At 34.5% G+C, this 24,126-nt stretch overlaps 1 protein-coding gene across 4 annotated transcripts in view; it reads left to right on the forward strand.

Annotated features, from left to right (window-relative positions):
* Positions 1–286: 286 nt before the first annotated feature.
* The window catches only part of LOC143256305 (uncharacterized), an 87,591-nt gene continuing 63,751 nt past the window's right edge, over positions 287–24,126 (forward strand). For 2 of the 4 annotated variants that reach the window (XM_076513377.1, XM_076513378.1), the window contains exon 1: positions 290–845. In XM_076513377.1, the coding sequence (XP_076369492.1) occupies positions 388–845 (458 nt within the window). In that variant the 5' untranslated portion in view covers positions 290–387. Of the gene's footprint in view, positions 846–24,126 lie in introns of all 4 variants that reach the window. The other 2 variants (XM_076513379.1, XM_076513380.1) reach the window with 2 other exon arrangements.

Genomic DNA, 24,126 nt, shown 5'->3' on the forward strand with positions numbered 1-24,126 from the left:
TATAACACGTTTAAGAATGAACATTATTCTACTTCAGAAAACAGTTTATGATGTCGAACTTAGATTATTAATTCACTAAGATCCAGCATGGAACAGGTTTCCATTTTGGTTACATGAAGATGTATATGTTATTGAGATAAGTATGTCTGGTAAGTGTGCTCAAACTTCATAAATTAAGTCTTAAATAAGTATCGTTCATTCTTGTGTCTCTCAACAGATGGCAGGTCGGGAGCCATTTCAACATCAGTACGTCTAGTCGCAATGCTTAGAATGGTGTGTTGGTTCAATTCTCCAGGGAACGCCTGGGATGACCGTCTTGGTTCCCGTGATTGGCTGGGTCTGTCGGACTTATAGAATTTAGAGTGAGCCAATGATCTAGGTGTATAGATGTGTTTTGTGAACAGCGAGTCTTCTGAGTTGGTAGGGAATTTGGGTTTCGAAGACCGTGTCTTCAACGAGCACTTCATTTCACTACCTTTTCTATGTAATTCGCTCAGCTTGATCGTAAAGATAACCCAGCCGACGAAATCCACGAAAATGTTACCGCACGGAATGGCCTACCACCCGTTTCTATTGCCTTCCTTCTCGGCGGCCGCTGAAGCTCACGACCACCTTGGCTGTAGCCTGAATCCGTTCCTGTCTCCGCAGAAGTATTTCTCCTTACACACCCCGGTGCCCCTGCCAAAGTTCCCGCTGTACCCGCCGCACTTGCAGCCGTCACCACAAGATTTGGAACCTGACGATGAAGGCGTCCAAGACGATCCAAAAGTCACTTTGGAATCGAAGGACTTGTGGGAAAAATTCCATACTTTTGGAACTGAGATGGTTGTCACAAAAACTGGCAGGTAGGCTGGGGGGGGAGTATGGAAAATATTGGTTTTAATGTTCGCCACGCGCGTCAAAACAAATGTTTATATACACTCACCTGATCAAAATATGCCTGAATATCACATTTATGTGCGAATCTAAGAACATTAGAGAAAACGTTTCAAAACACCGCCGTACATTTCACGACTTCTCGGAAACGTGTTTGTAGAATTCAATGTATGTGAAATAGACATATTTAAACTGATTCTGTTATTAAACACAACGGGATGAAATTCTGGTTAAATATATAGGACATCAAGCCTTTATAAATTTTCTTCCATCGTATAAATTTATGTAAAATCACGAAGAATGAATATTTGTTTTTTGTAAAATCAAATGTTAACGTTTCACTTTTCGTATTTTGACTCAGGTTTCGTGGCCGATAGCGAAGTACATATATATGTATATATATCGTCACTGAGACAGAATAAACCGGCTTACTCCCCAACAAGATCCCCTCCAGATAGTTTAATTGGTTATTTTGGCCAAAGCCAAGTAAAAACAAGAATACTGAAACTGAAGTGAACCTGCCTGAAGGTAGCGACTATGAGATGACAAACTAGTGTCTTGATTGTCAAAGTGGTGGGCTTCTTCTGAAAATTGAGATTCGATAAAAATAACAGTTTTCTACTTTTAATTAAGTAGAGAATTTCCAAGCACCACGTGGTAGATTCATCGTTCAAGTATCGATTTTGAAAAAAATTAAAAAGCCAAATTCTATTTTAGGTTACACAGATCGTTGATATAATTATTTATAATTCACATTTCTCACGTAACCGAACCTCATAGTTTCAAGATGACGGGTATCGAAACCTAGATTTTAGCGTTATATACATTCAGATTTACTTCAAATCTTCTGGAGGACTCTTGGGGGAAGATCGGTAAATATTTTTCAACCGATAACGTAAGACATTATCTGCGTATGTATATTTTTCTTCATAAAATAAGAAAACGAATTATTGAGTTGTTTAGAGACTTTTTTTCTTTGTGGAAGAAAATACGAAATTAATGCAGTAAACTGTCACTGTACTTTGTTATGCCCTGCCTGCGAACTAACCTATTTGTTACATATACTATTTAGCTCTGGGAAACATTTAACATCGTTAAAGGTAGTTAAACAAACGTTATTTAAAGCTAATATGTGAAAGTTTAAAGGGGTGTTAACATCGAAACTACTTTAATAATATTCTGTTTACTACAGTACAACCTTTCAACGTTAAAAAGTCAATTTTCCTAACAAGGGTGCTTCACAATCGAGTATTTGATCAATAATTCGATTTTAAATAGGCACTACTTTCGAGCTCGCTTATTCTACTTGTTTAATCTAATCGTGAATAATGCATGTTAACATTTAAATAGTTGTTGAAATGTTACGTGAAACCTTGAATAGCATTTTATATATATATATATATATGGATGGCGATGTGATGGAACACACTTCGCACTTTGTAGTGTGTACGAGATAAACCTGCAAATAATTTGGAAAAGTTTGGGTAGTTCAATATATAAAAAGTGACAATAAAACTAAACCTTACGTCTAGTTTCCAAATCATACTGTACTTTATACTGTTAACAAATGTCTGTTAACTCTTATTTTATAGATCATAAAGTATATTTTAAAATACCAGGGAAACATACTTTTAAGGAATTATAAGTGACTTCAAAAATGTTTGACCTCTGACCTTGGTTAATTTTCATAACGAGTCTTTTAAATTGCGTTCAAAAACTGACCGTTCATGCGTTTTATGTGAGGTTTTCGAACTGACATAAACCTGTCTTTATCGCTGACCAGCCATGCGTTTATGTGAAGTTTTCAAACTGATATAAACAGGTCTGTTTCTCACTGACCGTCTATAATTTTAAGTAAGGTTGTTGGTCTGACATAAACCTATCTGTTTATCATTGACCGTTCGTGCGGTTCTGTGAAGTTTTGAAACCGATATAACAGACTTGTTTATCCTTGACCATACACGTACTTTTGCAAGGTTTTAAAGGCTTTGTTCTCAGGGGCTCAATGCTGTAACATGGAGTTCGATTCCTTGCTATGGTAAAAAGTCTGCAATATGTTGTCTGGACATTAAACTATTACGGTAGAAAGTCTGCAATATGTTGTCTGGACATTAAACTATTATGGTAGAAAGTCTGCAATATGTTGTCTGGACATTAAACTATTAAGGTAGAAAGTCTGCAATATGTTGTCTGGACATTAAACTATTATAGTAGAAAGTCTGCAATATGTTGTCTGGACATTAAACTATTATAGTAGAAAGTCTGCAATATGTTGTCTGGACATTAAACTATTATGGTAGAAAGTCTGCAATATGTTGTCTGGACATTAAACTATTATGGTAGAAAGTCTGCAATATGTTGTCTGGACATTAAACTATTACGGTAGAAAGTCTGCAATATGTTGTCTGGACATTAAACTATTATAGTAGAAAGTCTGCAATATGTTGTCTGGACATTAAACTATTATGGTAGAAAGTCTGCAATATGTTGTCTGGACATTAAACTATTACGGTAGAAAGTCTGCAATATGTTGTCTGGACATTAAACTATTACGGTAGAAAGTCTGCAATATGTTGTCTGGACATTAAACTATTATAGTAGAAAGTCTGCAATATGTTGTCTGGACATTAAACTATTATGGTAGAAAGTCTGCAATATGTTGTCTGGACATTAAACTATTATGGTAGAAAGTCTGCAATATGTTGTGTGGGCATTAAACTATTATGGTAGAAAGTCTGCAATATGTTGTCTGGACATTAAACTATTACGGTAGAAAGTCTGCAATATGTTGTCTGGACATTAAACTATTACGGTAGAAAGTCTGCAATATGTTGTCTGGACATTAAACTATTATGGTAGAAAGTTTGCAATATGTTGTCTGGATATTAAACTATTATAGTAGAAAGTCTGCAATATGTTGTCTGGATAATAAAATATTATAGTAGAAAGTCTGCAATATGTTGTCTGGATATTAAACTACTATAGTAGAATATCTGTTGTCTGGACATTAATCTACTATAGTAGAAGGTATTCAGTCTGTTGTCTGGCTCTTGGTTTTGCGCAGATTCTGTTCTTAACTCACTGTTGACATGATGGACGTAATAAGTATATTTTTTAAGTCCATATCAGCACCGATTCTTTGAATTATCTCTCTGTATTTAAATATTAACTATACAGACACATCACTACATTTTTCACCATTTTTATATGTTATCATTACTAGCTTCTCTCAAACAACGCAAATGGACGACTTCTCGGAATAAGATAGGTATTTCTTTCCTCAGGATGTTAACTCTTCATGGCTCAAACGTTTAGAGATTCTTTTTTTCTAGAATATTTGTTTGGTTGTTTGTTGCTAAGCACAAAACTACACAATGAATGATTGTGCTGTGCCCAACATGAGTATCGTAACCATGTTTTTTAGCGGTATAAACATAAGAGTAGTCCCTGTGCAATTGTTTTTATTTTAATATTTAAAACACTTTAAACAATCCAACGGTTTCAGAACAACGTGAATAATATAAAGGATATCGTAAATAACAATAATTAGTCCTACTGGTGGGTAAAACTGTAATTATTTACGAGCTAGCTTTTCTCCTTACTACTTATTTATTATTTAATGAACTTGTGTCACTAGCATTGATACTATAATTTTTCTAAACATTACTTACGGACACACTAACTGTGCTGTGCATACAGATTAGAGTATGTGTTTATGTCTTAGTCTTATGATGTGTTAGTCTATAGTGTTAGGTATTTCTGATCAGTTTATTATATGGATCTGACTTCACCTTTTATACGTTTGTTTTACATTTGATCAGAATCTATTCATACGTAATCTAAAATACTTTTAGAATTGTTGTACATACAGAACACTTTAACAGCATGCAGTAAATAGGTTCATTGTACGTTGCATACATGTTTCTTTACAACGGTCGCTATTAGGTAAGTATTTCTCAGACGTCATGAGTGAAACCAAAAATTAAAAAGTAATAATAAGTCAACCACACTTTCTCTAACGTAGTGCCGATGAGGCCTTTCGCAGAATGCTAGTGCTCACGAAACCGGCTGAGATAAGTTATTGTGTGAAACTGATTGAACTAACAAACTGCATGTAATACCACATTTTTATATATTAATGCGCTATTATTTTTTAAATATTTTTCTGTTGGTTTAAGGATAGTAAAGATGTTGATAGAGTCTTTAAATGTATCTTACAATGATTAACAACTTACCATTGTTGAACTCATACCAGTGTGCTGTCACCTGGCGAGACTTATGCAATTCACATTCTTGGTGAGTTCTGAGTTTAAAAACATAGTTCCTGTGGTTACAAGAAGTTTTCTTCTTACGAAACTTGTAACTGTTGTTTACCTCTCACCATAATATAAGACCTAATGTATTTATTTGCTTTACTTTTGTTTGTTTCTGAATTTCGCGCAAAGCTACACGAGGGCTGTGTGCGTTAGCCGTCCCTAATTTTGCAGTGTAAGACTGGAGGAAAGACAGCTAGTCATCACCATCCATCACAAACTCTTGGGCTACTTTTTTACCAACAAATAGTGGGATTGATCGTCACATTATAACGCTCCCATGGATGAAAGGACGAGCATGTGTGGTTTGACGGGGATTCGAACCCGCGACCCTCAGATTACGAGGGTCTCTTTGTTTACTCTCCTAGCTAGTACGTATGATCTGTGAAATCCACAGAACTAGTGTACTGCAGAGAGAGCAGCGTCTGTACATAATAGATTGGGCCTCTACATAATTCACATATCAACTTCCATTTAAAATCTTTAACAACTATTTGCTAGTAAATGAGTAGTCCAAGTATTAGCGATGAGTGCCGACCACTAGCTGCCTTCCTTCTAGTCTTACATTACTAAATTAGGGACGCCTAGCACAGATAACCATCGTGTAGGTTTACGCAAAATTAAAAAAAAACTAAAACCAAAAACACTTTATACACAGAGACTATACAATGGTTTTTTTTTTGCACTTTAATAACAAAACGAGAAGAGTTATGGAAACTGTTATTAGAGTTAGACGAACGGTTCTGAATGAATAACTGTTTACTAACAGCTGCTTTTTGTGGAATCGCCGATCCGTATAGAGCTTTTGCTATTGTTTTCTAACCTAATTGCCGAAGATGTACTGGCTCTGAAATATAAATCACTTATGTACCTAGTTAACACCTACTAAAACATGCCCTTTGTTGAACGTATCGCGACGACTAATGTAATAACACTGCTTCCTTACTTTCCAACAATTTAACCTACAGCGCGAGCTCTTTTCGAATGTTCCGGAAGCGTTTCAAACGAAGTCTGCATCTATTTCACCCCACGTCTCCTCGTTCGTCGTATCAACCATTTTTAGTTTTATTTCCTGATTTTTTGTTTTCTGCATACGACTCAGGTTTGAAAATGACAGAGTAAAGACAAGTGTTTACGATATTCTGTACCGGTTTACAAATAATAATAACACGCGTTTACAATAGTACAGGGTGTTTGAAAAGTCACTGTGCACTTATGTATTTATTAACAGACATGTTTCAATATAGAATACAGGAGGTAAATATGAATGACAATTATAAACAATATTGAAAGTGACCACCGTTGTCATCAATACAGACTTGGATCCTTCTTATTTTGTTTCTAAACGCCGCTATCAGTTGCTGGCTTGAAATGGACTGAATAAAATATTATTACAAAACCGCACAATGACTTTCCGAACACCCTGTGGTAAAACTCTGTACCGGTTTACAAATAATAACAACACGTGTTTACAATGCTAGTGAAATTCTCTACCGGTTTACAAATAATAATAACACGTGTTTACAATACTAGTAAAACTCTGTACCGGTTTACAAATAATAATAACTCGTGTTTACAATACTAGTAAAACTCTTTACCGGCTTACAAATAATAATAACACGTGTTTACAATACTAGTAAAACTCTGTACCGGTTTACAAATAATAATAACACGTGTTTACAATACTAGTAAAACTCTCTACCGGTTTACAAATAATAATAACACGTGTTTACAATACTAGTAAAACTCTTTACCGGCTTACAAATAATAATAACACGTGTTTACAATACTAGTAAAACTCTCTACCGGTTTACAAATAATAATAACACGTGTTTACAATACTAGTAAAACTCTTTACCGGCTTACAAATAATAATAACTCGTGTTTACAATACTAGTAAAACTCTTTACCGGCTTACAAATAATAATAACACGTGTTTACAATACTAGTAAAACTCTCTACCGGTTTACAAATAATAATAACACGTGTTTACAATACTAGTAAAACTCTGTACCGGTTTACAAATAATAATAACACGTGTTTACAATAATAGTAAAACTCTGTACCAGTTTACAAATAATAATAACTCATGTTTACAATAATAGTAAAACTCTGTCCGATTTACAAATAATAATAACACGTGTTTACATTACTAGTAAAACTCTATACTGGTTAACAAATAATAATAACACGTGTTTACAATACTAGTAAAACTCTGTACCGGTTTACAAACCTGATTCTATCAGAAACTATTGTCAACTTTAACGTTTATACAAACTCACAGTTGGTAAGTCCCCAGTGTTTTCGATGCAGTAAGTTCGTTTTCCTGCCATACTTATTAGACACGAAATATACATACATTGGCCCGCAACCTTAATTCGGAATTGGAATATTGTGATATGTTCTTGTTTTAAGACTTATAATCTAAGATGAAACTAAACGTGACTTTCAGTTGTGTTATACAGAACAACTTAGGTTGTGTTGGGTTACAATAACTTGTGTTCGATTTGGTCGTAATATGTGAGGTTATGATGTGTTATATTGGATTAATTTTGTGTTTGTTTAAGATGGTATGTTAGGTGTTGGGTTAGTTATGTAGAATTGAAATTTGTAAGGTTAGGTTATACCATTTATATTAAGTTATACTGTACTGAATTAGTTACGGTACGTTATGCTTTATTAAGCTGTATTCGCTAAGGTCAGGATAAGGTATGCGCAGTTACTTTCGTTGTATTACAATATGTTAACCTCTCTTCAAGCTGTGTGATATAAGTTAAGATATATTGTATTATATTACGTTGTTTTAGTTTAGTTTATGTTGATTGTGTATCAGGTTAAGTTATGTTACTTTGTGTTATGCTGTCTTATTTTATGTTGTATGTAATTGGTTAAAGTAAGTCACAATAGAAAAGATTAGGTTATTGAGGTTTTATTATTCTTACTTGAGATTAAACTAATTTATGTTAGATTAAAGTAAATTAGGTCGTGAGACATTACGTTATGGAACATCAGGTTTAGGTTTTTTTACTTAAAGTTACGTATGGGATCACAAATCACAGCCACAATTGCTATATTCGGTCATTCATTCGGATAAACTGTAGGTTCAGTTTTTGATATTTAAGGCTAGTTATGTGTATGAAGATGACCTCAAATCATAGCTACCGCTAACACATCCTACATGTGTTATTCTGTTGTTTAACAATAAATATATAATTACAGGTATGGTATTGTATGACTATACACAGCGTGGTGTGTATCTTATATGTTATATCCTCTATTCACAACGTGGTGTGTATCTTATATGTTATATCCTCTATTCACAACGTGGTATGTATCTTATATGCTATATCCTCTATTCACAACGTGGTGTGTATCTTATATGCTATATCCTCTATTCACAACGTGGTGTGTATCTTATATGTTATATCCTCTATTCACAACGTGGTGTGTATCTTATATGTTATATCCTCTATTCACAACGTGGTGTGTATCTTATATGTTATATCCTCTATTCACAACGTGGTGTGTATCTTATATGTTATATCCTCTAATTCTGGTTACATTATCACTACACACGATGACATCGAAAAGTGAACACCGGCTACATTATATGTAATAATGTGTGTTTGATTCACGAGCCTTGTATATAAGTACATTGGTCGAATTGATCAAAGTTTTGATTAGTAGGTTTCAAGAAGAACAAATGGGGGGGATAGTTAGGATATTGAATGTGAAATGGGGGGATAGTTAGGATATTGAATATGAAATGAGGGGGATAGTTAGGATATTGAATGTGCTATTAAAATTATTTAACCAACATGTAGGTTGATTGTATTTTTAAAGCATAACACGCATAACCGAGAAACATAAATCAACCTTGTTAATACTGTTTTTAACCTCAATACGTTTGTTTGTTTTTGAATTTCGCGCAAAGGTACTCGAGGGCTATCTGTGCTAGCCATCCCTAATTTAGCACTGTAAGACTAGGGGGAAGGCAGCTAGTCATCACCACCCACCGCCAACTCTTGGGCTACTCTTTTACTAACGAATAGTGGATTGATCATAACAATGTAACGCCCCCACGGATGAAAGGGCGAGCATTTTTGGTGCGACCGGGATTCGAACCAGCGACACTCGGATTACAAGTCGAACGCCATAACACGCTTGGCCATGCCGGGCCCACCTTCATGCGATCACAGAAATATCGAGCAAATCATACATAGTTGAACTATAGCAATAACAATATATTTGTACATAATTATAGAAAAACAAACACACACGTCTGATAATCCCTCACAATGCTATTTAAAAAACAAACACACACGTCTGATAATCCTCTCACAATGCTATTTAAAAAACAAACACACACGTCTGATAGTCCCTCACAATGCTATTTAAAAACAAACACACATGTCTGATAATCCTCTCACAATGCTATTTAAAAACAAACACACACGTCTGATAGTCCTCACAATGCTATTTAAGAAACAAACACACATGTCTGATAATCCTCACAATGCTATTTAAAAAACAAACACACATGTCTGATAATTTCTCACAATGCTATTTAGAAACAAACACACGTCTGAGAATCCTCACAATGCTATTTAAAAACAAACACACACGTCTGATAGTCCTCACAATGCTATTTAAAAAACAAACACACATGTCTGATAATCCCTCACAATGCTATTTAAAAAACAAACACACACGTCTGATAATCCTCTCACAATGCTATTTAAAAAACAAACACACACGTCTGATAGTCCCTCACAATGCTATTTAAAAAACAAACACACATGTCTGATAATCCTCTCACAATGCTATTTAAAAAACAAACACACACGTCTGATAGTCCCTCACAATGCTATTTAAGAAACAAACACACATGTCTGATAATCCTCACAATGCTATTTAAAAACAAACACACATGTCTGATAATTTCTCACAATGCTATTTAGAAAACAAACACACACGTCTGAGAATCCCTCACAATGCTATTTAAAAAACAAACACACACGTCTGATAGTCCCTCACAATGCTATTTAAAAAACAAACACACACGTCTGATAATCCTCTCACAATGCTATTTAAAAAACAAACACACACGTCTGATAGTCCCTCACAATGCTATTTAAAAAACAAACACACATGTCTGATAATCCTCTCACAATGCTATTTAAAAAACAAACACACACGTCTGATAGTCCCTCACAATGCTATTTAAGAAACAAACACACATGTCTGATAATCCCTCACAATGCTATTTAAAAAACAAACACACATGTCTGATAATTTCTCACAATGCTATTTAGAAAACAAACACACACGTCTGAGAATCCCTCACAATGCTATTTAAAAAACAAACACACACGTCTGATAGTCCCTCACAATGCTATTTAAAAAACAAACACACATGTCTGATAATCCCTCACAATGCTATTTAAAAAACAAACACACATGTCTGATAATTCCTCACAATGCTATTTAGAAAACAAACACACACGTCTGAGAATCCTTCACAATGCTATTTAGAAAACAAACACACACGTCTGATAATCCCTCACAATGCTATTTAGAAAACAAACACACATGTTTGATAATCTCTCACAATGCTATTTAGAAAACACACACACACGTCTGATAATCCCTCACAATGCTATTTGACCACTGTCTGTCTAAAATTGACTATTATTTTGCTCATAAATATTTTATTACAAATACATAAAATAATGTATTCATTCTTTGTCTAGATTTCACTATTTTCCTTTCAATAATGTCGTATAACATATAAAGAAATATCCGGTTTTCCTATAAATTTGATTGTCAGTTCTTTTCTACGTGGAAAATGATATGGAATATTGCTAATGAGTATTTACTTTCTTACATTGACTTCAGTTCATGATTGACTTGATGGCACGTGTTATAAAGTCGTATACTCACATAATTGTAGGTAACGTTTCTAACCTCCTATGGTGAACCAGAATTGTTTTAAGAAATATGAAAATATTGTGAAATTTCTTCCATCTGAATTCACATAACTTCTTTTCCTTTCCTGGATGATATATATATATACATATTAAAATAATTATAATGTATTAATAAGTGACGACATAATAAAAACTTTCCAATTAATAGTCTGAATGTTTAATAGAAGTTTTAAAAACTAAACCAACATTAGTTTGTTATAGTTGAAGGAAATCATTATGTTAAAATATCATCTATTTTAAATACATGTAACGATTATTTATAGATGTTACGGATAAATCCGTCGTGTAAATAATGTAATGTGTTTTTATTTGTTTATACGGCCCGCCATGTCGAGGTGGAAAAGGCATTCGACTCCTACTCCGAGGGTTGTGGGTTTGAATCCCCGTCACACTAAACATGCTCGCCCTTTCTGCCGTGGAGGCATTATAATGTGACTGTCAATCCCACTATTCGTTGGTAAAAGAGTAGCCCAAGAGTTGATGGTGGGTGGTTATGACTAGCTGCCTTTCCTCTAGTCTGACACTGCTAAATTAGGGACGGCTAGCGCAGATAGTCCTCGAGTATCTTTGCGCGAAATTCATAAACAAACAAACATATACAGGAAATTTTTCTTTTATCGAAACGAATCGATCAAAAAAGGATAAACTGGGAAAATGAAACGCTAAGAAAAGTAACATGCAATGTTGTATCTCTAGACACCTGAAATACAAGATCATAAACAGCCTAACCTTAATATATAAAAGTGATGAAAACAAACTTTTGAACGTCTCGAAGTTACAAAATGACACCACCAGAGGTCATGCTATGTTTTGTATGTTTCTTGTGAGGTTTGGTTGTTTTAATAAAATAATCAATAAAATACTTATCCGTTTATTTATCTGTTTAACTTAGAGCTAATATCACAATTACCCAACGATACAGCAGTTTCATCGGGGTTAATATAAGGTGCATATGTACTCTGAGTTTTTTAAATAACTCGAAGCATCACGTGATTGAAGAAGGAATATAAACTAATGATTTAATCACCAGAGGGGCAAAAAAATAGTAGAAGAAAATTCTAGAATAAACTGATGCATCCAGTGTGAAAGTAGTGACAACAGACATTTCTCAAACATACTCTCTCACAAGAACTCGATTAATAACTAAATTTTGGGCCACCCTGAACCCTGCTGTGAAAGACTCGTTCGACCTCACTGAACTCGTGCTTGGATTGTAAGGTTAACCTCTAGTTAAATCAGCTTTCAGGATACAAATTGTTGTTTCTGCTGTTGTGGACACTCGGTTGATTCTTCGTACACAGTGACGTAAGTATACCCTTATATTTCCCGTAATTTCAAGGGGGCTTGAGCCCAAAGGGAGCCCGAATCGTAACTACAATTTTAGGGGAATAAATGCAGGAGTTCAATCTCTTTTTATGTGAAGGGGAAGAGGATATGTTTTGTGGTTACGTCACTGATCATATGCCAATGTAGTTCTACCTTATTCTCTTCATGCGTATACACACACACATACTGGAGAGAAAAACAGTTGCACAATTATAAGTTGAATTCAAACATTACGACACTGCAGTTATAACATATCTTTGTGAAACTATCTTCCCTTAAGTATACTATAATTAAGTTTTGTATTTAGAGACTCTAACCTAAAGTTTCACAGGTTTACACTCGCATATCAAAATGTCGCTACGTTCATCGAAACATGTGCTATTTTTATCAAAGTAGCTCATAGAGTGGACGACTTTTTTCCACTTGTACTTTATATATTCTCAAAATATACAGTAGAATATTATTACAAATTAAAAACTTTAAATATTGTTGTACAGTATGAACATTTATCGAACATTACTGTTGAGAAGATTCGTAGGCCTAAGTAATATGTTTCATTGTTAAAACTTAACGACGCCTTTCTTTAGTTTTAAAAACTTACTTTAATGCTTTATATTACAGTTTCGAAGCTTAACAACACGGTTATATAGGTTTTCAGTATTCTAATGTTTCTTCTTGAATTGTTGAGTCTTAAAATATGTTTTTATATTTTTAAAAACTTACTCTAGCGTTTCTTGTTGAAGTCTTAAGACACGTTACATTGGTTTACAGAACTTTAATATTCTTGTTACATTGTTGAAACTTAACAGCATGATTCTATAGGTTTAAAGGCTTACTCTAATGTTTCTTGTCGAAGCCTTACAACACTCTAATGGTTCCTGTTAAATTTTTTGAGGTTCGTGGACTTCTGAAGATTTACATCTTAGATAGTTTTGTGGTACTTTACAACTGCTACTGTGAAAATTCAATTTTAAATTCAATTTTCATGTCGTGCAATTGAACTTTAAATTGTATTTATAAAGTTTCGAAAATCAAATTTTAAAATCCAGACCCGAAAATGGTTGTAACCATCAAAACATGTATTTATAATTTACCATTTGTTTCAGGTATAAGTTCCCCCTTTTGGAAAACAAAGTTCCATAGGTTTAGCTCACCTTTCATCACATCTTCGAACTTAAAGTCTGAGGGCAGTTTGGACGGATAGCGGAAAAAGCTGCTACACGTTTTAAGGAACGTGTGCACGTGAGGATGACCGAAGGTTTTCAAAACGTTCTAACAAAGCACTCCCCATTCAAGCCTTCCTCAGACTTTGTTTTTGAAAAGTTTGTTCCTTGTTATAAAAATTGTTGAACTATCACGTTCCATAGATCTAATTAACCCTTTTATGTCGCATTAATTAACATCAAACCTAGAGAAGTGCGTTCTATGTATACGTTCACCTTCACAGCTACTAATAACCATCCGTATTTATGAAGAACTGCCAGGTGGTGCAGTGACATCAAGGTTTACAATATACTAACAGCAGTAAATGTGTATTCCAGTACAATGTAATAATAACCATCCGTATTTATGAAGAACTGCCAGGTGGTGCAGTGACATCAAGGTTTACAATATACTAACAGCAGTAAATGTGTATTTCAGTACAATGTAATAATAACCATCCGTATTTATGAAGAACTGCCAGGTGGTGCAGTGACATCAAGGTTTACAATATACTAACAGCAGTAAATGTGTATTCCTGTACAATGTATTAATAGCAGCGAAAATATGAAAACATATCCATTTCATAGTGTATTCCAGTATCATATACTAAGAACAACACACGTGTGAAAACACATTCACATTTTCTCGTTGTACCGTGAAACTACCGTTGGAATGTTAATACATACTTCTCTACAACTGTTGATACAAATACCAGTAAGCTCTTATTAGATCGTTTATCCTTGTTTAACTTGTGTTGCTATGGTAACTTTATCATAAATAGTTTAAGTACCTCTCGTGTTAATATATTTCTTTGTTTAAGTTCTATATACGAAGTAAGAGAACTGTCTATTACAGAGTAGTTGAAGGTAGGCTATTAGGCCTAGAAATTGTTATTATATCTTCAAAGGAATTTAAAACACAAATCATTTCACAATCCTTATCTTTCCTTTCCCCTCACACGAGGTTTACTGGTAAGTCTGTGGAAATATAACGCTAAATATCGGGTTTCGATACTCGGGGGTAAGGAAACAGCACGGATACCGCATTGTGGAATTTCGTGCCTCACAAGAGACATACAGAAAATAGCGTGACCTCTGGTGGTGTCATTTTGTAACTTGGAGACATTCAAAAGTTTGTTTTCGTCACTTTTATACGTTAATGTTAGGCTGTTTACGATCTTGTATTTCAGGTGTCTAGAGATACAACATTACATGTTACTTTTCTTAGCGTTTCATTTTCCTAGTTTATCCTTTTTGATCGTTTCGAGAAAAAAAAAATTTCCTGTGATTGTTTGTTTGTTTTTGAATTTCGCTCAAAGCTACTCGATGGCTATCTGTGCTAGCCGTCCCTAATTTAGCAGTGTAAGAATAAAGGGAAGGCAGCTAGTCATCACCACCCACTGCCAACTCTTGGGATACTCTTTTACCAACGAATAGTGGGATTGACCGTCACTTTATAACGCCACCACGGCTGAAAGGAGGAGCATGTTGGGTGCGACCGGGATTCGAACCCGCGAACCTCGGATTACGAGTCGAACTCCTTGATACGCTTGGCCGTGCGGGGCCCAATTGTGATTGTTACATTACATTATATAGTCGTATGACTATACCAGTTATGTTCACTGTCCACTGAGTTTTCTTCATTTTGACTTCTAATCTACATAGTTACTTTGTCCTGATTAAAATTAGCGATAAATCCATGTGTTTCAGTCTAATACGGTCTCTATACCAGTAGTCACGTGTCCACATGTTAGTACGGTCTCTATACCAGTAGTCACGTGACCAAATGTTAATACGGTCTCTATACCAGTGAAGCCACGTGTTCAAATGTTATTACTGTCTCTATACCGGTGTATTAAGGTGTCCACATGTTAGTACGGTCTCCATACCAGTGTGGTAACGTGTCTACATGTTAGTACGGTCTCCATACCAGTGTAGTAGCGTGTCCACATGTTAGTGCGGTCTCCATACCAGTGTAGTAACGTGTCCACATGTTAGTACGGTCTCCATACCAGTGTAGTAACGTGTCCACATGTTAGTACGGTCTCCATACCAGTGTAGTAACGTGTCCACATGTTAGTACGGTCTCCATACCAGTGTAGTAACGTGTCTACATGTTAGTACGGTCTCCATACCAGTGTAGTAACGTATCCACATGTTATAATGTTATAAACTGACTTCGTGCCTGTGTTATGTGAAAAAGTGTACGATGTAACCCATGTACATTGATGTGGTTGAGGCTACACATCAGTTTTCATTACTTTAAGTCATCAAACATAGTTAAACAAAACTATACACATATCTAGGAACAAAACAAGCAAGAACGTTTCAATTATTTTGTGTTATTAGCTTGCGGATGAAACGGCACAAATAGCTCAGTAAATATGATTCACTTTGAAACTTGAAGTAGACCCGAAGGGAGGCGAATTATTGTAGTTCTATTGGAACCTTTTGGTATCATTCATTACTCAAACAAAATACCGGAGTTAACCCTTAAAGTTTGGGGCATTTTACTGTAAGAAAGTGTAACTGATAGACTAAATTTATGGATATACTAAGGCTTAACCTTAAAACTAAGTCATTTGACGTAAAGTCTTGAATTTAAATATCTTAGAATATGTCACTAATTTTAAAACTCAGCAGTATATAAAGAAACATAGAAACTTTACATATATGTGTCCAGTGATGTGGTTCATAATCCTCAACCGATAAAAAGAACTAATCCTCAAATAAGTTTTTTAAGTACAACTAAACATTTTAACCTAGTGTTATTATTGATATCCCATTTCTCAGAAGTGGGTTTAGTTTTCAAACACATCATTAACTCAGAATTACACTTTTGTTATAAATTTCTTTATTTGTGTTTACTTTGATAATATATATATAGTAATTATTTACAAGTACATTTGTTAGCATTACATCTCTTCGTGTATATCTAAATATTTGTACCAGAGACACACAGTAAAACACACTTTAATGCACACAATATGTATATTTTATTAATATTATAGAGAAAATATTAATAACTTTCTTTAAACACAAATCTTTGATACGAATGTGTCTGTTAAGCACGTGCTCTTTGAATTTCATGTCGATCCAATCAACAGTTAGCTAATTTTAGGTTGTGCGTTTATTGTATTTGGAAGCCAGGCAAGGGCAAGAGTGTTAAGGCGTTCGACTCGTAATCCGAGGGTCGCGGATTCGAATCCCGGTCGCACCAAACATGCTCCTCCTTTCAGCCGTGGTGGCGTTATAAAGTGACGGTCAATCCCACTATTCGTTGGTAAAAGAGTATCCAAGAGTTATTGGTGGGTGGTGATGACTAGCTGCCTTCCCTCTAGTCTTACACTACTAAATTAGGGACGGCTAGCGCAGATAGCACTTGGGTATATTTGGGCGAAATTCCAAAAACAAAAACAACAAATTTATTGTATTTGGTAATAGATTTTTAAACAGGAATGGAAACATTAGTATATTCTCGCATGTGTTTCTTTGTGTGTGTGAATCTATTTATAAAGTTAATGATTTATTTAATTAATAAAGCAATTTTTGTCTGCAATTATCAAACAATTTCGCCATGTAATTAAGCGTCCATGTTTAATCGTACGATTCTTAACAGTATCAACTTTCGTCTTTGGATTTCTAGAACGGCTACAAATACTATTTTAAAAATGTAAAACTGTTTCGGTAACATATAAACACGATTCGAAGTGTCACTTAAACAACACAAACTACTTATGGTATCATAGAAACACGACTCGAAGTGTCACTTAAACAACACAAACTACTTACGGTATCATAGAAACTCGACTCGAAGTATCACTTTAATAACACAAACTACTTATGATATCATAGAAACACGATTCGAAGTATCACTTTAATAAAACAAACTACTTTTGATATCATAGAAACACGATTTGAAGTGTCACTTAAACAACACAAACTGCTTATTGTATCAAAGAAACTCGCCTCGTAATGTCACTTAAACAACACAAACTACTTATGATATCATAGAAACACGACTCGAAGTGTCACTTAAACAACACAAACTGCTTATTGTATCATAGAAACACGACTCAAAGTATCACTTTAATAACACAAACTACGTATGATATCATAGAAACACGACTCAAGATGTCACTTAAACAACACAAACTGCTTATTGTATCATAGAAACACGACTCGAAGTGTCACTTTAATAACACAAACTGCTTATTGTATCATAGAAACACGACTCGAAGTATCACTTTAATAACACAAACTGCTTATTGTATCATAGAAACACGACTCGAAGTGTCACTTAAACAACACAAACTACTTATGATATCATAGAAACACGACTCGAAGTGTCACTTAAACAACACAAACTGCTTATTGTATCATAGAAACACGACTCGAAGTATCACTTTAATAACACAAACTACGTATGATATCATAGAAACACGACTCAAAATGTCACTTTAATAACACAAACTACTTATTGTATCATAGAAACACGACTCGAGGTATCACTTTAATAACACAAACTGCTTATTGTATCATAGGAACACGACTCGAAGTGTCACTTAAACAACACAAACTGCTTATTGTATCATAGAAACACGACTCGAAGTATCACTTTAATAACACAAGCTACGTATGATATCATAGAAACACGACTCAAAATGTCACTTAAACAACACAAACTGCTTATTGTATCATAGAAACACGACTCGAAGTGTCACTTTAATAACACAAACTGCTTATTGTATCATAGAAACACGACTCGAAGTATCACTTTAATAACACAAACTGCTTATTGTATCATAGAAACACGACTCGAAGTGTCACTTAAACAACACAAACTACTTATGATATCATAGAAACACGACTCGAAGTGTCACTTAAACAACACAAACTGCTTATTGTATCATAGAAACACGACTCGAAGTATCACTTTAATAACACAAACTACGTATGATATCATAGAAACACGACTCAAAATGTCACTTTAATAACACAAACTACTTATGATATCATAGAAACACGACTCGAAGTGTCACTTAAACAACACAAACTGCTTATTGTATCATAGAAACACGACTCAAAATGTCACTTTAATAACACAAGCTACGTATGATATCATAGAAACACGACTCGAAGTGTCACTTAAACAACACAAACTACGTATGATATCATAGAAACACGACTCAAAATGTCACTTTAATAACACAAACTACTTATTGTATCATAGAAACACGACTCGAAGTATCACTTTAATAACACAAACTGCTTATTGTATCATAGAAACACGACTCGAAGTGTCACTTAAACAACACAAACTGCATATTGTATCATAGAAACACGACTCGAAGTATCACTTTAATAACACAAGCTACGTATGATATCATAGAAACACGACTCAAAATGTCACTTTAATAACACAAAGTACTTATGATATCATAGAAACACGACTCCAAATGTCACTTAAACAACACAAACTACTTATGGTATCATAGAAACACGACTCGAAGTGTCACTTAAACAACACAAACTGCTTATTGTATCATAGAAACACGACTCAAAATGTCACTTTAATAACACAAACTACTTATGATATCATAGAAACACGACTCGAAGTGTCACTTAAACAACACAAACTGCTTATTGTATCATAGAAACACGACTCGAAGTGTCACTTTAATAACACAAACTACTTATGATATCATAGAAACACGACTCAAAATGTCACTTTAATAACACAAACTACTTATGATATCATAGAAACACGACTCAAAATGTCACTTAAACAACACAAACTACTTATGGTATCATAGAAACACGACTCGAAGTGTCACTTAAACAACACAAATTACGTATGATATCATTGAAACACGACTCAAAATGTCACTTTAATAACACAAACTTCTTATGATATCATAGAAACACGACTCGAAGTATCACTTTAATAACACAAACTGCGTATTGTATCATAGAAACACGACTCGAAGTATCACTTTAATAACACAAACTACTTATGATATCATAGAAACACGACTCAAAATGTCACTTTAATAACACAAAGTACTTATGATATCATAGAAACACGACTCCAAATGTCACTTAAACAACACAAACTACTTATGGTATCATTGAAACACGACTCGAAGTGTCACTTAAACAACACAAACTGCTTATTGTATCATAGAAACACGACTCAAAATGTCACTTTAATAACACAAACTACTTATGATATCATAGAAACACGACTCGAAGTGTCACTTAAACAACACAAACTGCTTATTGTATCATAGAAACACGACTCGAAGTATCACTTTAATAACACAAACTACGTATGATATCATAGAAACACGACTCAAAATGTCACTTAAACAACACAAACTGCTTATTGTATCATAGAAACACGACTCGAAGTGTCACTTAAACAACACAAATTACGTATGATATCATAGAAACACGACTAAAAATGTCACTTTAATAACACAAACTACTTATGATATCATAGAAACACGACTTGTGATACTCACTGGCCTGGTAGTTAGCACGCCAGAAATACAAACCGGAACATCCGTGATTGGCAGTTGGTTGGTGTCAGTTTTCGTTCCGTACTTTGAGGCCACGGTTATGTGTTATAAGAATGCCCGTCGATATTCGAGTTCGCGGCGGACTTCAACATCAAGAGCACCTTGTTCACAGATAGGTCTTGTGTAGCTTTGAACAAGACATAGAAGCGTGAATATTTTCTTGAAGACATTTGCTTACCGGAAGAAACAGTGTTTAAAATAGCACACGAGTACGCTACAGAACTTATATACCCAACACACTAGTCCGACTGTTACGTCGTTCAGCCGTGTAGCTAACAGTGCACGAAAGTGAAAACGTGTCTTTGGATTTTGTATCTGGACTTTATTCGTGACTAAACACAAAATAAAATAAGACATGATTTTTAATCATAGTTTAATAAATATTTACGCAGAAAAAGTAATTAATTAGCATAACACTGTATATATACGTCAAATAAATAGAGAGGATCGTTACACTTTGACGTACCGTAAAAATGTTTTAGTATTCTATCAAACGGAACATTGATTTAAGAATTCGTAGGGTGTGGATGGATCTTCACCAAATTTGGTGTGAAGATTCATTAGATCCATGTTCGTACAAATTATCAGTTTTGCATTTTGCGGATTCTGTGGGCGTCATTTACAATTACGTATAAGGAAAACAACTTTTCATGTTTCAGGATAACTTTTAATCAATCATGAATTTACATAATTTCCCTCTCGGGTCTGGTACCCCAGCTAGTATGTTTTATGTATTATTAGCTTTAGTAAACTTACTGCTTAACATCGTATATTTTATGTATTATTAGCTTTAGTAAACTTACTGCTTAACATCGTATGTTTTATGTATTATTAGCTTTAGTAAACTTACTGCTTAACATCGTATGTTTTATGTACTATTAGCTTTAGTAAACTTACTGCTTAACATCGTATGTTTTATGTATTATTAGCTTTAGTAAACTTACTGCATAACATCGTATGTTTTATGTATTATTAGCTTTAGTAAACTTACTGCTTAACATCGTATGTTTTATGTATTATTAGCTTTAGTAAACTTACTGCTTAACATCGTATGTTTTATGTATTATTAGCTTTAGTAAACTTACTGCTTAACAGCGTATGTTTTATGTACTATTAGCTCTAGTAAACTTACTGCTTAACATCGTATGTTTTATGTATTATTAGCTTTAGTAAACTTACTGCTTAACATCGTATGTTTTATTTATTATTAGCTTTAGTAAACTTACTGCTTAACATCGTATGTTTTTTAACATTACCACATAAACTGTTCTTAACTCTCTCCACAGCTATTTAATATCATATGTTATTGGCATTACTACATTAAGTGTTGTTAACTACTTAGTGGCGTATGCTATTAATATTACTACATTAAGGACAGTCAGTTGTATTAATCTTGCGATTGTGGGTTTTACATAATAAACAACTGAATTTCAATTAGAGATCTTATCTTTTATTCCTGCTTTAGAACAGAGGTGGGCAACTCCGTGGCCACTGACCACATGTGACCAGTGGATGGGACAGTTGTGACCAGCTCGAGTTTAGGAATCAACTTTTTCCTTCATTTACTTTTTTATTGCAAATTTGGTAACCAGCAACTGCACTGCCTCACGACGTGTCTAATGTCGCGCGCTTCATCACTGTCACAGACCCCGCTCATTTTGTAACGTCAGTCTGGTTGAGATGTTTTTTGTCGAGTGTGCTTTGTTTTGTATGCGCTTGCAAAGATATTTTTCTTGTGCACCTTTAAGTGTTTAAATATATTTTGTTTTTAATCCCATAATATAGATAAGTGGATAATTCGAAAACGAAAAAACCCAGATGATGGTGAACACTTAGAAAGTAAAGACAATTCAATTGATTCTGAAATTTCTTGAAGTGTCAAAACCTTTTAATTTGGATTTTAAAAAACTGGTTTCTGTCACAATAGGCAGTGTTCCCGCCATGACTGGAGTGAGATTATGACATGTTTCTCTTCTGGAGCAGCATTTAATTGAAAATAATGTGAAGTCCACGCTGCCATCTTTCCATTGCAGTAGGAAAGTTTATGTGGTAAAATGTCTAAAAGTGATGAATTGAGAAATTTGATGGACAATAAAAATTGTGAATTATGTTAGAAGTTGAAGCTCTCTCATCCATCGTCAGTTTGTTGAGTCTTTCAAGAAAAGCAGTGATTGTACTTTTGATGATCTTACTGATTTTGTAAGATGGTTAAACAGAGGAAAAGTCTAAGAATGATTCACTTCCTTATTTCTTCAAATAAAAGAGAATCTTGTTGAAAAATGTAAGATTGAAAATTTCCCTGAAACTTTGTCATGACAGTGTGATTTGTACTTTTTGTGTGACATGATGACTCACTTGAATAATTTGAATATGAAGCTTCATGGAAGAGGTAAAATAATAAGCGAGCAATCACAGTATATTTATAAATTTCAATTAAAGCTTTACCTCCTTGCAGAACAATTACAAAAGAATAATTTGACACATTTTGCAAAGTTTAATAGTTTTCTAGAAAATAGTAAGGGCTATGATTTCTCTGATGCTGAAGATGATTTCTGTGTAAACTGGATAAAAAATATATCCCGAAAATTTGAACCACGTTTCTCCGAATTTAAAACTTTGAAATTGAAATTTTTGCATGATCAATTTCCATTTGACTTAGGAAATTTCAGTGAGGAAATTACATTTTTTTTTGTCTTTAGACAAGTGTTTAAATAATTTCAAAATTATTTTCCATGTTTGAATTCACGTGGGTGTGTGAGCCAACATTTTCTACGATCGATTTTATCAAGTCTAGATACAGATCTCGGCTTACTGACATAGATTTAGATGCAGAGATAAGATGCTCATTGAGTATAGATATTAAGCCAAATTTCACGAAACTTGTTGATGAAAACCCTCATCAATTTTCACATTGAAGGTTAGTTGAAATGCAAATATTTTGTTTAAACTAACACCTCTCAAGATGAAACTTTGTAGTATGGACGGCAATTGCCTGTTGTGGAGACACAAGTATAGAGGATCTGAAGACGAAAGGCGGAAGACATTCGAAACGTCGTCTTCTGCACTCGTGTCTTCACAACAGGCAGTTGCCGTCCATTCTACAAAGTTTTATCAAGAATACTCTGCCTAAACAATCTATCAAAAACCATCTTTCAATTTCTTTTTGAATAGTATGGCCAACGTTGTTTTCATTAGCCACAGTTATGGCCACTATGAAAAATAAGTTGCCCACCCCTGCTTTAGAACATGTTAGATTCTTTTCCGTCTATTTTTAACTTTATGATATATGTTACCTACTATCAGCTGTTGTATTGTACCCGAATTCACCGCTCTTATGTTTCGCTATTCAACGGTTGTGGGCCCGGCATGGCCAGGTGGGTTAAAGCGTTCGACTCGTAATCTGAGGGTCGTGGGATCGAATCTCGGTCGCATCAAACACGCTCGCCATTTCAGCCGTGAGGGCGTTATAATGTGACGGTCAATCCCACTATTCGTTGGTAAAAGAGTAGCCCAAGAGTTGGCGGTGAGTAATGATTACTAGCTGCCTTCTCTCTAGTCTTACACTACTAAATTAAAGACGGCTAGCGCAGATAGCCCTCGAGTAGCTTTTCGCGAAATTCAAAAACAAACAAACGAACAATCAACTGTTGCTTTCTTTGCTGACGTGTGCATAATGTGACATGTTAAGACATGCTCTTTTTCTTTCGATCCATGCTCAGATCTAATTAGGTGTGATGTTTGTTTTGTATTCCACTTTTCTGACATACACATGTTTCGTGTGATGTTTGTTTTGTATTCCACTGTTTCTGTGATGTTTGTTTTGTACATGTTTCAT

This window comes from Tachypleus tridentatus, chromosome 7 (assembly GCF_004210375.1).
Source record: "Tachypleus tridentatus isolate NWPU-2018 chromosome 7, ASM421037v1, whole genome shotgun sequence".
NCBI classification, from domain to species: domain Eukaryota; kingdom Metazoa; phylum Arthropoda; class Merostomata; order Xiphosura; family Limulidae; genus Tachypleus; species Tachypleus tridentatus.